The 16,638-nt window shown below is 37.6% G+C and overlaps 4 protein-coding genes across 4 annotated transcripts; all 4 read right to left on the bottom strand.

The window, feature by feature from the left end:
• Positions 1-1,724: 1,724 nt before the first annotated feature.
• On the bottom strand, positions 1,725-4,590 carry LOC122974502. Its single transcript, XM_044342540.1, has 5 exons — positions 4,092-4,590; positions 3,250-3,951; positions 2,997-3,125; positions 2,873-2,913; positions 1,725-1,844 (listed from the first exon to the last, which is right to left on the bottom strand). The coding sequence occupies exons 1-5, from the start codon at positions 4,144-4,146 to the stop codon at positions 1,725-1,727; spliced, it is 1,047 nt and encodes a 348-aa protein (XP_044198475.1). The 5' UTR covers positions 4,147-4,590.
• Positions 4,591-4,609: 19 nt separating this feature from the next.
• Positions 4,610-8,498, bottom strand: LOC122973212. Its single transcript, XM_044340550.1, has 5 exons — positions 8,395-8,498; positions 7,599-8,270; positions 7,385-7,504; positions 6,854-6,897; positions 4,610-6,681 (listed from the first exon to the last, which is right to left on the bottom strand). The coding sequence occupies exons 1-5, from the start codon at positions 8,447-8,449 to the stop codon at positions 6,562-6,564; spliced, it is 1,011 nt and encodes a 336-aa protein (XP_044196485.1). The 5' UTR covers positions 8,450-8,498; the 3' UTR covers positions 4,610-6,561.
• A 1,557-nt stretch (positions 8,499-10,055) lies between these two features.
• Positions 10,056-12,792, bottom strand: LOC122973815. Its single transcript, XM_044341567.1, has 5 exons — positions 12,368-12,792; positions 11,545-12,252; positions 11,300-11,425; positions 10,768-10,811; positions 10,056-10,403 (listed from the first exon to the last, which is right to left on the bottom strand). The coding sequence occupies exons 1-5, from the start codon at positions 12,420-12,422 to the stop codon at positions 10,284-10,286; spliced, it is 1,053 nt and encodes a 350-aa protein (XP_044197502.1). The 5' UTR covers positions 12,423-12,792; the 3' UTR covers positions 10,056-10,283.
• A 1,219-nt stretch (positions 12,793-14,011) lies between these two features.
• Positions 14,012-16,366, bottom strand: LOC122973816. The gene is made up of 5 exons (XM_044341569.1): positions 16,312-16,366; positions 15,470-16,168; positions 15,227-15,352; positions 14,702-14,745; positions 14,012-14,344 (listed from the first exon to the last, which is right to left on the bottom strand). The coding sequence occupies exons 1-5, from the start codon at positions 16,364-16,366 to the stop codon at positions 14,225-14,227; spliced, it is 1,044 nt and encodes a 347-aa protein (XP_044197504.1). The 3' UTR covers positions 14,012-14,224.
• Between the last annotated feature and the right edge of the window lie 272 nt (positions 16,367-16,638).

Here is a 16,638-nt window from a genome sequence, read left to right as displayed (position 1 = left end):
TCTCATCCTACCATAGTCAGGCTATGACCAATAACCAGCTGTAGAAACGGCTATGGTTAGAATTTTATCTTTATCTTATCCACAAACAATTTATTTGTCCCATTTTGCACATATCACAGAGATACAACAGACTGCATTAATGCCATCTCACTACTTTTTATTTCCTTGTTGGAATGAAAGGCATACATCAAACTTTATGATCCAACGGATAAAGATTTACACTGTCTGTTAATATTTGACTTTTGCTCCAGTTTTTTCATTCCAAAGTTCAGAGCTGCTGTTCTGCAATCAGATTTACTTAAAGAACACTTCATGTTAGAGATGAATACAGAGAGTTGAGGCTGTTTGTGAATCAGCAGACCTTAAAAACCTCCTGCTGTGAATTACATGTTTGTTCTTCTTCAGGTTGGTTTCCTGGTTGAAGCTGCTGATTAATTTCACCTTCACTCATCAGTTTGATTCAGATCATTTTCAGCATCTAAAGGTAACGTAACCAACCGTTTCCATCATGTTTGTGTCTGTTAAAATGATCTGATAACAGTAGAGATGGTAGTTATACTGATGTGTTATGTTGCTTTGTTGACTGCATTGGTGGAATGAATGAAACGCTAAAAGAAAGAAATAAGAGTATTTATCAATAATATTTTTCATGACTAAAGAATTGGGGGGTTTTGAATTATTATTTTAAAAGAAAATCAGTATAGGATTAGAATAGATTTATATTTTAAATATGACAAAATCTTGTTTCTTACAGCAGCAACAGTAATGTTTCCATCAGCAGTCACTATATAAGTTGATTGATAATGGTGAATAATATCTCACTTGAAAGAAAAAAAAAATCAGTAAAATAAATAATATTCCTGACATTAAAATCCTGAGTGAAGTTTAGAAAGAATGAAGAACAGAGACATCAGTCAGTACCTTAATCCTGTCCTCCTCCTCCTCCTCCCCCCTCTGCTGCTGGTTGAGAGGAGGGGATGTTTCAGCCAGCAGCTAAGTTTACAGGAATTTGCCAAATTTTAATACATGTGAGGTTACAAACTAAGCTAAATACAAACACCAACAAATAGAGCAGGGAGAGGACAGAGAAGCTAGTGTGACCATAAATGACAGCAAAACACTGTAGAGACTCAGCATAGTTTCCCCTTGTGTCTGCACAGGAGGCATTCAGGTACAGTGTTGAGCGTAGGTCACCCATGTCTTCATAGCACTCAGAGCCCAATACAGACATTTGTATGAAGTTACGTGTGTAAAAGAGAGGAAAATAGACTTGACTATGCTGTGAAAAAACAAAGGAAAATGCCGAAGTCTAATGATGAAATTGTGAAAATGTGCATTTGAATCTAGGACTAAACAGGCATTAAAAACAGTACTGCCCCCATTGAGAAATGCTAGTCTATGAGGGAAAAAAACAGTGTTCATGTAATACAGTAAACACCTCCCATGTTTGAGTGTGAACCAGAGTTATCTACAACCACAAACAAACACAGAGCTATCTTCTCACTAAACTTTCGGGGGTTGGATGCCCCAGATGTGGCCCCCGGGGTGGGTCCAGGTGTAACACCAGCTATTGTCTGACCAATGAGAATTCACCAACCGATCAACTGGGAGGCTACAGCCCTACAAAATTGTTCATGTTGTACGAAAATCTACATCACTTCTTCAAGCAGATGTTAACAAAATGACATCTTACACAAAAACAGAGTATTGAAACCTGTCCAGTTCTACTGCCTCACACTGGAGTACACACATTGACTCGAGGTGTCATTCCTCTGCCTTCTCGGTCGGTTGACCTTATTATCCCGTAGAGCAGCATAATGGAGATTGTCTGCATCTTGATAAGCCTGGTAACAAAAAATTAAAAAACAGTACATGAAACAAATGAGAAGTCCAAAATCACCTAATTGCTGTGCTATAAAATAAGTCTTAGTCCTGTGTCAAATGTCCTTGTTAGTTTTCATCATATTTAGTCAACCTAACCCTTTTTTTTTTTTTTTTTTAAGTCTGGTCATTTTAGTCTTATCTTAGACAAAGAAAACTAACTATTTTAGTGTAGTTTTAGTTTTATATTGAACATTTCAGTTAATCTAGCTGAGCCAAAACCAATCATTTTTGTCATTTTAGTCAAACTTATTTCACATGAGGAATCACATGATGAAAAACACAGGTTGAATGATTAAGAATACAGCTTTGCAGAAAGTGTCTGGTCTGATGAGATCATTTTGAGGATTATTTCCAAACATGGAACATGTTCTGATTTGCATATTTATTTTGAACCAACATGATTCAACAACTGGGGCCCAATACTCTCTTTCAAACTATTATAAAACAATGGGCGCTATACAGACAATAAAACATTTTGGAACCAATTTTTTGGATGCCCGAAATACAAACTTACCTTTCTGTTCTGAACAACAGAAATAAAAGTAGTTAGCCTAATAAAATTGAAAAGAATACTGTAAACACACCAATCTGCTCACATTAAAAAAATGTAATAAATATATATCCATATAAGCATATTACTGACACTTGAGTTTACCAAGACACACCTCTCTCTCTCACACACATATTTGGATATTTGGATTGTAATTTGAAAAAAAAAAAACAGTCTATAATATTTTGTTTCCTCTTTTTTGTCAACAAAAATAAAGAGAGATTTTGGTAAAGTTTTTATTTTTTAAACTACATTTTAGTCTTGTATTTTTTCATCAACAATATTGCATGTTGATATAGTCACAGTTACTATTTAATGAAGTCAGTGCCATGTCATCATTGTCTCATCATAGTCATAGAAAAAAAGGTTGTTATATTTAGTCATAGTTTTCGAAAATTAACACTATTCAACACTTTTAATTAAAAAGGTCGTATTCACCTCTCCATTTGTTGGGGTGGAAGCTGAAATTCTTTCAAATTCTGTTGTAAAACAAAGAAAAAGCTTTTTATTTAAAGCCATAATCAGTGATAACAAGTTGCCAGATAAAAACCATCCCAGTTACCTCCACATTGGCAGCCGTTTTTCTTGTTCATCATGCACACTGAGAAAGCCAGTAAAACAACCAGGATGGTGGTGAACGCCAAAGCTCCACTCAAGAAATACACAAGAGAATCTAGAGAGCCCACCTCATCTGCAGAGAAACACATCAGGACAAAGAACTCTCTAGTTTTATGTTTGTATCAATTTCGAGTTCAATTAGGGAGTAATCATAATTACTTCTCATATGAAACAACCTCTGCTAAAGTGTTACTCACCCTTTTGTTTGGTCCCGTTTCCAAACAGTATCTGTCCACATGAGGCAACAGCACAGTCGGTTACAGCATGAGAAAGATTCAGACTCCTCATTGGCGAGTTGTAGACACAGGTGTGTGTTTGTATGTTGCTGTTCCTCTCACACTGATCATTCCTGCCTCCATGTGTGTAAATGATTCCTGGATGAGATTCTTGAGACTTTTTGAACCAGTAAACACTGTGTTCTCCATAATCACAGGTCCCAGTGTGTAATGTACAGTTCAGAGTCACAGAGCCTCCTGGCTGGATGCTCTCAGATGCCGACTGATGGACCAAAGCTTGGATGTTCAAACCTGAACCCTTTACATTGACAGTAATGCCCTCCGCAAATTCAAATTTCAATAATAGACTACTTGCACAGTAGTAAGTAGCCGAGTCTGAAAGACGTAAATTTGAGATCATCAAGTGATTTTTACCGTTTTCAGTGTCCAATGTGAAGCGAGGATCATTCTTGAACTCATCATTAAAAGTGCCTTTTATATCATGTTTATAGAAGTTAGAGATGAGCTGTGGTTTCTGTCCCAGAGTTTGCTTATACCAGTAAAACATTGCTGCTACATCACCTTCATAGAAACATCGCAAAGTCACGTTGTCACCAACATTAGCTGATAAAAATCCACTCTCTTGGTGTACAGATAAGGACAATTTAAGATTAGTCGCTAGAGCTGAAGAGAAAAGAGACAAAGGAGATTTGCAATTAATGCAATGATAGAAGTTTAATGTACTGATTGCAAGAAAATGTAGAAATTATATCAACAAAAATGTATATACATTTTAAGGATACAAAGGCAACTGCAAAACTTACCTGTTCTCCCCAAGAACAGACAAGTCAGAAATAAAGCAAACTTCAGAGATGTCATCGTGTTCAAAATATCTTGTTGAATGTAGAGAACCTCTAAATGTTCTCTACTCTTAGAGCGAAGACAATGTTTGATTGGCTAACAAGAAGTGACACTGCATGTCCTATTTTGGAAACAATGAACACAGGTTCAGCGCCGCCTCCATTGTCAATTGGTTGGTTCCCAGACAAGACACATGGAGAGAGGTACCAGAACCACAATATAACTCTTAAGCCTGAAAGTGCAGTTGAGTCAATTAATTCTCAGGTAGAGTTCTCTAGTCCACAGGTCGCTCACCTTCATTGGCCGGCATCAAGAGCAGTAAAAGTGTGAAGAGGTTTAAACAGGTATTTAGAGAGGACTTTGAGAGACAAACAAATACAAAAGACAAAGAGGCAGGATGTATAATCACACATTTCCTCTCAGGTAACTGTAGATTTGAGTGTAGAAAACTGAAATGAAGTGGATTAAGAGACTTGGTTGTTGAAATATTTGAGGAAGTACTGAATTGCTCTTTTGGTGCTGTATGAATGTCTACTACACTGACCCCAGTAAACACATCTTAACACGGCTGAGCTAGACACAAGTGCAAACCTTGGACCCCAAATTACATTGTGTGGCTATGAAGATTTATTTTATGTACCCCAAAAGGATTGTTTGACAGTATAACACCTTTTATCTGTGTAAACTGAAACATTAGGGAACTGAAAGTTTAATAGAGGTTGGGCATCTAAAACAATTTGGCCAAGGGTAGGGTCAGGATTTTGGTTAGGTTGAACTAAGACAGGCTGAAAGTAGCTCCACTCACTAGTTGTTTTTAGTATTTTAGTATTTGTGGAGCTCAGTATATTATCTTTCCATCCACTGTCCTTCCTTCTTTTACTTTACATTGTATTATTCAACGTGAAATTACAACCTGACTCCAACAAATCACCTGTTCCATGAGTAGAATCGTCTCTCACACTTTATTCAACAGTGTGTTTTTTGAAAGTTATCACATATTTCAGTCAAAAGGTCAGTCTTCCCACCACAGAAGCGATAACGGTGAATGCTGAGAGTTGGCTAGATTTAAAGATGCAACCTGCACTAATGTTTCTAGTTAGAAGAAGGTATTAGTGGATGTTTGTATGGGTTCAATAACTGTAATACACAGTGATGTCTTCATTCTTATTTGATTAATCTGATTTGATTGATTATTGTTAAAAAAGCTTTGCCTACAATGGCCCCCAGTCAGTAGTTGTGGCATCTTTGCTGAAGTGTGTCATGTTAATGGGCTATTAAAGTGACAATTTGCTGATTTTCAATATTCCATGTATCAGTTATATGTTTGGCATGTCTATAATATCCATAATTGTTGCCTGCGTTCTCTGCTGTGTTGACTGTGCGTCTTTGTTAGATGTTTTTGCCAATGGTAGCACATGAAGTGCCAGTGTGTGGGTCAACATGGGGCTTGAAACCTTGCTCAAAGAAAGAAAGAATCAATGCTGACAGGAAGAAGAAAGCAGTGTGATGTTTTAACCAACAGCTAACCTATGCTAACAGCAAAGTCTTGAGTGTTTTTGGCATTACAGTTACACAGTATTCTAAACGATATTGACAAAAACAATCTAATAACCAAGAGCATATACAGTATATTAATGTTATAGAGCTGTTTGTCTCAGCTTTTTGGTGCTGATTTGCTGATACAATCTACTGAAATGCTCTGGGCATTACAGTTAGACTGTGTGGCTGCTTTGCATGAACACACTGTAGACTTCCTGTTTGAAACCACAAAGACAAAGAGAGCAGAGGGTCTTGCAGACGTACATGACTGGAGTATATCGAGAGTAAATCTTTTGACTGCCAACCACACACAGGCTAAAACACACATTTACAGTTTGGGTAAGACTGTGCTTTCGGTGAACTCTCACTATCTGACAGACAAATAGGAAATTACATGTTGGTAGGTCTTGTTGCCATCTTGCTGTGAGAAGGCCCAACGTGTTGTTTCTGAGGCTGTAACCATGTGGGGAATGAGTCACGTCCACATCACACAAGCTTGATGTTTGCAATACCTTTCTGACTGTGTCCCTCTGACCAGTAATATTTGTAGCACAGGATATGTGAGATGGTGAACTACCTTAGTGTGGCAGAGCTTTATCTGCTTTTGAATTAGCAAGTAACCACAAACATGGACCAAATAACATTAAAGTTCACTGCCTGAAACGTTTTGCTTTCACTTCCTCACTCTCACTCACTATCCTGCACACTCTCTGTAGCTTTCTCTTTCTCTTACTCAGTTTTAAAAGACATCTTAAGGTTCAGAAATGACCAAATGTTTATTTGTATGTCAAATAAGGGGAAAGACAGATAGAGAAAAAACACATCTTAAATATACATTATAGATAGATTGATAGGCAGACTTAGAGAGTCATGTCTTCTAAAAGTGCAGCCAGGTTATTGCTTCACACTGGAGTAAACACACTCAGTCAAAGTGTCGTCCCTCTGTCTTCTTGACCTGCTGACCTTGTTCTCCCTTAAAGCAGCGTAATGGAGGTTATCTGCGTCTCTGTAACTCTGAAAATAAAGTATGAAACAATCACCACATTAGTATACATCCTGTGTCTCATTATGTCTTATTTTAGGATGATTGTACTGAATTGTGTCCATCCCCTGTACATGTTGTCATGCTGTAATATACAGTATATTGTTGTTGTTGTTGTAGTAGTACAACTCTAAGAACACTCACCTCTGGATCTGGAGTCGAGTCCACTGGAGATCTTTCTTGAGACTCTTGAGTTGTGAAAAAAGAATAAAAGCTTTTAAAATGCACTAAGCTGGTGATGGGAGGACAAATTTAAGACTTTTTAAAACTTATGATTTTATGTCTGATATATTTCTCAAACATGATGGAAAATGAACCATTGCACCATGATAGATATAAATTAATAAAGATCCAAACCAAAACCACTTCTTACTGTAACACTGACACCATTTAACAGTACAGTATAAAGTTTCTAACTTATGGCCTCTTTAGTTAATATTCTTGTTGACTGGCTCAGTTTCCTATGAATTGATAAATAAAAACTTGAAGTTCTAGTTGATAAACCATGAAAATATGTTCCTACAGTATGTGGAAGTAATCACTGTGGTGGAATATGTTAACACTCTTGTCTTGATTTGATTAACTTGTTGTTCTTATCAACTTCCAATAGCTGTGCCTCCAATATTAAGTACATGAATTCAAACTACCAACAGTAATAAATAACAGTTGGCCTACCTGTACGTTGGCAGCAGTTTTTGTTCATTGTATATGCTGCATATGCCAGAAAAACGATCAGGATGGTGGAGAATGTCAAAGCTCCAAACAAGAAGTAGACCAGGACAAAGTCCACTTCATCTGTAGATTCAGATGATAGGAGACATTATAGAGTTGTAGGAATATTGAGTAGGTAGAAATCATAACCACATATGAAAGCTAGAAGGTTACTTACTGCCAAGGTCCAGCTTGGTCCCGTTTCCAAACAGTATCTGTCCACATGAGGCGACAGCACAGTAGTAGGTCCCAGTATGAGAAAGATTCACACTCTTCATTGGTAAGTTGTAGACACAGGTGTGTGTTTGTGTGTTGCTGTTCCTTTCACACTGATCATTCCTGCCTCCATGTGTGTAAATGATTCCGGGTTGAGATTGTTCAGAGTTTTTGAACCAGTAAACACTGTGTTCTCCATCATCACAGGTCCCAGTGTGTACTGTACAGTTCAGAGTCACAGAGCCTCCTGGCTGGATGCTCTCAGCTTGGATGTCCAAACCTGAACCCTTAACGCTGACAACAATGCCGTCCGCAAATTCAAACTGAAATGCATAGCTACCTATACAGTAATAAGTAGCTGAGTCAGAAACACGTAAATTGGAGATTGTCAAGTGTTTTTTACCATCTCTTGTGTCCAGTGTGAAACGAGAATCATTCTTAAATTCATCATGAAATGTGCCACTTTTATGTTGATAGAAGGTAGAGATGAGCTTTGGTTTCTGTCCTAGAGTTTGTTTATACCAGTAAAACATCACTGCATCACCTTCATAGAAACACTGCAAAGTCACACTTTCACCAACATTAACTGAATAAAAAGTCTTCTCTTGATGCACATACTTCGGTGATTTCTGAGCTGAAGAGAAAAGAGATCCAGAAAGTGCACATTTAATTCCATAATAAAAGTGTATCATAATGATTGCACGAAAAAAATGTAATATACAACATAAACAATAAACAATTAAAAATAAACAACTTACCTGAAGTTCCCAAGAACAAACAAGTCAGGTACCAAGCAATCGTCAAAGGTGTCATCGTGTTCAAAATGCTGCGCTGAAAGAATTGAATCTCAGGATGTTCTCTACTCTTCAGAGAGAAGACTCTGTTTGATTGGCTAGTGAGAAGGAACGCCTAATATCCACATGTGGAAACAATGAAAAAATTTTTTAGTGCTGCCTTGAATGCAATGCATTAACAAAGACCTGCAAGTTCAAACAGAGCTTTGGAGAGAAGTTTCACTCATCTGATTTCTGCTCTTTCATTCCATACATGCTATCAGGTTCTGTAATGTCCAGTTGCTATGAATGTGGGGAGTGGCTCTTAGAAAGCTCACTAATCTTACTTTGCTACTTGCTCTAGTTAATGTTCTGTAATTGGTTGGTTTTTATTGAAATATATCATTTGGATACTTTCAGATTGTGCATTAATATTCAAATATATCCTGAATACCAGATGACATCTTCAGTCTTATTTCTCAGAAATCATCAGTATTAAAAATAATGAACATTTGTGATCACCTCACAACATCCCCACAAATCAGTTGTGGCAACTTCTTGTGTATCAGTAATGGGATGGTGTGTTTATAATAACCATAATCCTTCTGCTTTGACTTTCACTCTGGACTGTGAGATTGTGTGAGATTATGTTGCCAGTGCCAAAGGTTGGTGCATAGCTGTAACCTGATATTATGTTCATATTATGTCAACAAAGTAAATACACTGTTATTTTTTGTGGTTATTGTTAACATTGACGTGTTATATAGGGATGTTTATTGCGTTACCTGTTCTTACTCAAGCACACATGGCACAGTCATGGCCACCATTTGGTTGATATAAGAGTGAATGTAATGCCTGTATGTTGGCACAACTCTGGTGGGCAGAATTACCTGATTTCTATGGCTGGACATGATGAATAGCTGGTGTACATTAACAGGTTTTGACAAAAACATTGACAATATTGGATGCCTCTAACCAAATGCAAAGAGTTACTAGTTACTACTCTATTAGTTTTGAACATTTGAACCCTGTTTTAGTTCTTGAATATGACACAATGTGAAAATTGGTTACAGAGCATCAGTCTTTTTTTTTTAATCAAGTCTGGGCATTAGAGTTATACTGTGTGGAGGCTGTGCATGAAAACACTGCAGAGAGACTTCCTGTTTAAAACCACAAAGAGAGCAGAGGGTCCTACTGAAGTACATGAAGTACACTGAGAGTGAATCTTTTGACTGCAGACCGCACAGAAGCTTAAAAAAGATCCTCACATCTCTGGGTTTGTGATGTGCAATCTACTAATTTACTGTAAACAACTTGTGAAGAACAATAGGCAGTATCAGTGCCAGAGTGTGTTCAGAATACACATGTTGATGAGTATTGTCGCCAGCCTGCTGTGAGAGGGCTGGTTCTGATGTTTCTGAACGTGCTACCACACCTCGTCCGTACCAGACATACAGGATGTTAGCACAACAAGCTGAATGTGTCCCTCTGATTCTGAAATAGTGTTTCTGTCATATGATGATGGTTTTGCTTTGTAAAATAATGTGACATCATGCCTTTAACAGTGCAGCACTTAGAGACTGATACAGACGGCACAGTACTTTGTTTTAATGTTCATTTTTCAGGCTTGCAAACTCTCTCTCGAATATCTGACTCCACAAACACCACAGAGATGTGTTGTGTGTGGTCGTGTGTTTGTACTTTGTTAACTGCAGGTATAGTGAGAGTGGAAATATCGCACCTTTGACAAAACAGATCACATCAAAGAACCCTGGCTCAACTGTAACTGAAAGAAAGTATTTATTTGGTTATATTATATTCAGTTCATTCTTCTTGTCACAGAGACACAAAGTACAAATGAAACATGTTCAGCTCTACTGTCTCACACCGGAGTAAACACATTCAGTCCTGGTGTCGTCCCTCTGTCGTCTTGACCTGCTGACCTTGTTCTCCCTTAAAGCAGCGTAATGGAGGTTATCTGCATCTTGGTAGCCCTGGTAATAAAATATAAAACAGTGTTTGTCTCACTATTGATACAAACAAGCATTGAAAAAAGTATCAGCAACTTCTGTTCACTGTCATGCAAATCAATATATACTTCCTGCAAAAATAACTTCCTTTGTGAAGCTTAAAATGTAATCTAGTACAACAACAACAACAAATTCAGTCTCCCACAGTTACCATTGCAGACTGTTTTACAATCTACAATCAACCTTTACAAGGGTATGTAGCACTTACTGCACTATTTCTAATTGGTTAAAAAATGTTGCTCTTCTTGTATTGTATTATGTTTCCCCTGTGCTCTGTTTTCATTCTGTAAAATATGTTACACTGACATTAGAGCACTTAAACACCTACCTCTGCATTTGGAGCTGCGGCAGCTGATGGTCTTGCTTGTGAGTCTAGTCATGGAAAAAAACAACAAAATTGTTTTTCAAAATTCCTTTTTAACTTAGTTTGATCATTTATACTGAAAGTAATGAAACAGTTCTTCTGATTTATCGGTCACTGAAATGTGACGAACACGAAACTGCAGGGCGAGGCGGCGCTTAAATATAGAAGCCAGATTTGAGTATTTATTAAACTTACATCAATGTATTTAGCTGTTTTAATTTCAGAGATTTATTTAAAAAATATTGTTCTGGACTGGCTCATTTTTCCTGGATTTTTATAAATCTGAAGCAGAAATGCACAGTTCAACACTGATGATGTTTGCAGCTGATGAAACATGAATTTAAAAAATACACAGTATATTCTCATGGTATGTGCATGTTCTTCAATGTACAAATGAACATGTTAAAATCTAAATCTTTGCTAATGTCCACATTGCTGCCCTTCAATATCACGTTCATTACACACTCCAAATATAAGGAACTGCAGTTTAGCCTACCTGTGCCTTGGCAGCTGTTTGTCCTGAACATTGTATATACTGTGTAAGCCAGGAAAACAACCAGGATGGTGGTGAGTGCCAAAGCTCCACTCAAGATATACACCAAGACAAGAGAGTCTTCCTCATCTGCAGATCCAAACATTAGGAGACATTACAGAGTTTTCTTTCTTTGTTCATCAAATTTGATTATAAAGTTTCCTCCACTACTTAACAAATGAGGCCACCTTTGCTACAAAGTTACTTACGCTCAAAGTCCAGCTTGGTTTTGTTTCCAAACAGTATCTGTCCACATGAGGCGACAGCACAGTCAGTCTCAGTATGAGAAAGATTCAGACTCTTCATTGGCAAGTTGTAGACACAGGTGTGTGTTTGTGTGTTGCTGTTCCTCTCACACTGATCATTCCTGCCTCCATGTGTGTAAATGATTCCTGGATGAGATTCTTGAGAGTTTTTGAACCAGTAAACACTGTGTTCTCCATCATCACAGGTCCCAGTATGTACTATACAGTTCAGAGTCACAGAGCCTCCTGGCTGGATGCTCTCAGATGCCGACTGATGGACCAAAGCTTGGATGTTTAAACCTGAACCCTTTACATTGAGAGTAGTGCTTTCCAAAAATTCTAAGTTATTTAAATAGCTACTAACGCAGTAGTAAGTAGCCGAGTCTGAAATTTGCACATCTGAGATCTTCAAGTGATTTTTACCAAGGCTAGCTTCCAGTTCTAAGCGTGGATGGTTCTTAAATTCACCTTGAAAATTGCCATTTGGATCATGTTTATAGAATTTAGACATCAGCTTTGGTTTCTGTCCCAGAGTTTGTTTATACCAGTAAAACATCACTGCAGCATCATCTTTATAGAAACATTCCAAAGTCACGTCTTCACTAACATTAACTGAATAAAAAGTCTTCTCTTGATGCACATACTTGGATGATTTCAGATCATTCATCTGAGCTGAAGAGAAAAGAGATTCAGAAAGTGCACATTTAATTCCGTAATAAAAGTGTATCATAATGATTGCACGAAAAAAATGTAATATATCAAAAACAATTAAAGATAAACAACTTACCTGAAGTTCCCAAGAACAAACAAGTCAAGTACCAAGCAATCGTCAAAGGTGTCATCGTGTTCAAAATGCTGCGCTTAAAGAATTAAATCTCAGGATGTTCTCTACTCTTCAGAGAGAAGACTCTGTTTGATTGGCTAGTGAGAAGGAACGCCTAATATCCACATGTGGAAACAGTGAAAACATTTTAAGTGCTGCCTTGAATGCAATGCATTAACAAAGACCTGCAAGTTCAAACAGAGCTTTGGAGAGAAGTTTCACTCATCTGATTTCTGCTCTTTCATTCCATACATGCTATCAGGTTCTGTAATGTCCAGTTGCTATGAATGTGGGGAGTGGCTCTTAGAAAACTCACTAATCTTACTTTGCTACTTGCACTAGTTAAAGTTCTGTAATTGGTTGGTTTTTATTGAAATATATCATTTGGATACTTTCAGATTGTGCATTAATATTCAAATATATCCTGAATACCAGATGACATCTTCAGTCTTATATCTCAGAAATCATCAGTATTAAAAATAATGAACATTTATGATCACCTCACAACATCCCCACAAATCAGTTGTGGCAACTTCTTGTGTATCAGTAATGGGATGGTGTGTTTATAATAACCATAATCCTTCTGCTTTGACTTTCACTCTGGACTGTGAGATTGTGTGAGATTATGTTGCCAGTGCCAAAGGTTGGTGCATAGCTGTAACCTGATATTATGTTCATATTATGTCAACAAAGTAAATACACTGTTATCTTTTGTGGTTATCGTTAACATTGACGTGTTATATGAGGATGTTTATTGCTTTACCTGTTCTTACCCAAGCACACATGGCACAGTCATGGCCACCATTTGGTTGATATAAGAGTGAATGTTATGCCTGTATGTTGGCACAACTCTGGCAGGCAGAATTTCCTGATTTCTATGGCTGGACATGATGAAAAGCTGGTACACATTAACAGGTTTTGACAAAAACATTGACAATATTGGATTCCTCTAAGCAAATGCACAGAGTTACTAGCTATTAGTTTTGAACATTTGAACCCTGTTTTAGTTCTTGAATATGACACAATGTGAAAATTGGTTACAGAGCATCAGTCTTTTTTTTTTAATCAAGTCTGGGCATTAGAGTTATACTGTGTGGAGGCTGTGCATGAAAACACTGCAGAGACTTCCTGTTTAAAACCACAAAGAGAGCAGAGGGTCCTACTGAATTACATGAAGTACATTGAGAGTGAATCTTTCGACTGCAGACCGCACAGAAGCTAAAAAAAGATCCTCACATCTCTGGGTTTGTGATGTGCAATCTGCTAATTTACTGTAAACAACTTGTGAAGAACAATGGGCAGTATCAGTGCCAGAGTGTGTTCAGAATACACATGTTGATGAGTATTGTCGCCAGCCTGCTGTGAGAGGGCCGGTTCTGATGTTTCTGAACGTGCTACCACACCTGAGAGGAGTCTCGTCTGTACCAGACACACAGGATGTTAGCACAACAAGCTGAATGTGTCCCTCTGACTCTGAAATAGTGTTTCTGTCATATGATGATGGTTTTTCTTTGTAAAATAATGTGACATCATGCCTTTAACAGTGCAGCACTTAGAGACTGATATAGACAGCTGCAGAAACTCTCTCTCAAATATCTGACTCCACAAACACCACAGAGATGTGTTGTGTGTGGTCGTGTGTTTGTACTTTGTTAACTGCAGGCATGGTGAGAATGGAAATATGGCACCTTTGACAAAACAGATCACATCAAAGAACCCTGGCTCAACTGTAACTGAAAGAAAGTATTTATTTGGTTATATTATATTCAGTTCATTCTTCTTGTCACAGAGACACAAAGTACAAATGAAACATGTTCAGCTCTACTGTCTCACACCGGAGTAAACACATTCAGTCCTGGTGTCGTCCCTCTGTCGTCTTGACCTGCTGACCTTGTTCTCCCTTAAAGCAGCGTAATGGAGGTTATCTGCATCTTGGTAGCCCTGGTAATAAAATATAAAACAGTGTTTGTCTCATTATTGATACAAACAAGCATTGAAAAAAGTATCAGCAACTTCTGTTCACTGTCATGCAAATCAATATAAACTTCCTGCAAAAATAACTTCCTTTGTGAAGCTTAAAATGTAATCCAGTACAACAACAACAAATTCAGCCTTCCACAGTTACCATTGCAGACTGTTTTACAATCTACAATCAACCTTTACAAGGGTATGTAGCACTGCATTATTTTTAATTGGTTAAAAAATGTTGCTCTTCTTGTATTGTATTATGTTTCCCCTGTGCTCTGTTTTCATTCTGTAAAATATGTTACAGTGACATTAGAGCACTTAAATACCTACCTCTGCATTTGGAGCCACGGCAGCTGATGGTCTTGCTTGCAAGTCTAGTCATGGAAAAAAACAACAAAATTGTTTTTCAAAATTCCTTTTTAACTTAGTTTGATCATTTATACTGAAAGTAATGAAACAGTTCTTCTGATTTATCGGTCACCGAAACTGCAGGGCGAGGCGGCGCTTAAATATAGAAGCCAGATTTGAGTATTTATTAAACTTACATCAGTTTATTTAGAATACTGTTTTCATTTCAGATTCTTATTTAAAAAAATATCGTTCTGGACTGGCTCATTTTTCCAGGATTTTTTGACTATAAATCTGAAGCAGAAGTGAACAGTTCAACACTGATGATGTTTGCAGCTGATGAAACATGAAATAAAAAATACACAGTATATTCTCATGGTATGTGCATGTTCTTCAATGTACAAATGAAAATGTTAAAATCTAAATCTTTACTAATGTCCACATTACTGCGAATCAATATCACGTTCATTACACACTCCAAATATAAAGAACTGCAGTTTAGCCTACCTGTGCCTTGGCAGCTGTTTGTCTTGAACATTGTATATACTGTGTAAGCCAGGAAAACAACCAGGATGGTGGTGAGTGCCAAAGCTCCACTCAAGATATACACCAAGACAAGAGAGTCTTCCTCATCTGCAGATCCAAACATTAGGACACATTACAGTTTTCTTTCTTTGTTCATCAAATTTGATTATAAAGTTTCCTCCACTACTTAACAAATGAGGCCATCTTTGCTACAAAGTTACTTACGCTCAAAATCCAATGTGGTCCCGTTTCCAAACAGTATCTGTCCACATGAGGCGACAGCACAGTAGTAGGTCCCAGCATGAGAAAGATTCAGACTCTTCATCAGCAAGTTGTAGACACAGGTGTGTGTTTGTGTGTTGTTGTTCCTCTCACACTGATCATTCCTGCCTCCATGTGTGTAAATGATTCCTGGATGAGATTCTTGAGAGTTTTTGAACCAGTAAACACTGTGTTCTCCATAATCACAGGTCCCAGTATGTACTGTACAGTTCAGAGTCACAGAGCCTCCTGGCCGGATGCTCTCAGATGCCGACTGATGGACCAAAGCTTGGATGTTTGAACCTGAATCCTTTACACCGACAATAATGCTCTCTAAAAATTCATACAAATATGAATAGCCAGCTACGCAGTAGTAAGTAGCCGAGTCTGAAATTTGCACATTTGTGATCTTCAAGTGATTTTTACCAGGGCTAGCTTCCAGTCCTAAGCGTGGATGGTTCTTAAATTCACCTTGAAAATTGCCATTTGTATCATGTTTATAGAGTTTAGACATCAGCTTTGGCTTCTGTCCCAGAGTTTGTTTATACCAGTAAAACATCACTGCAGCATCATCTTTATAGAAACATTCCAAAGTCACATCTTCACCAACATTAACTGATTCAAAGCGTAAAGATGATGATGTATTCAGAGATGTAATAGGAGCTGAAGAGAAAATGGAGACCAAGCAAATACACAGTTAACTTTACACCATGACAGGTAGCATATTGTAACATACATAATGTGTGACAGAACAAATCAAAAATATTGATATATAAAGGAAACCAAATGTAAAAGATGCAGCTTACCAATTCTCCCCAAGAGCAGACATGTCACATACAAAACAAAAACTGGAGATGTCATTTTGTTGTAACCCCCGTGATCATTGGAGAGAATCTTTATACATCCTCTACTTTTCAGAGGAACAAGGCTGTGTTTGATTGGCCAATCAGAAAAGACTCTGTTAAAGTAACATTGATCGCATGTTCAGTGCCTCCTACAGTTTTCATGTTTGGTCTAGAAAGGACTGATTCCAAGAGGGCAGAGTTGCGAGTTCAGGTTTTACACACGACTGTGACGCTCATCTTCCAAAGTTAATGTGGTTGAATATGCATGAATGTACATGAGAAAACTAC

This window comes from Thunnus albacares, chromosome 22 (assembly GCF_914725855.1).
Source record: "Thunnus albacares chromosome 22, fThuAlb1.1, whole genome shotgun sequence".
NCBI lineage: Eukaryota > Metazoa > Chordata > Actinopteri > Scombriformes > Scombridae > Thunnus > Thunnus albacares.
The sequence above is the reverse complement of the archived record's forward strand: the minus strand, read 5'-3'. Positions and strand labels throughout refer to the sequence as shown.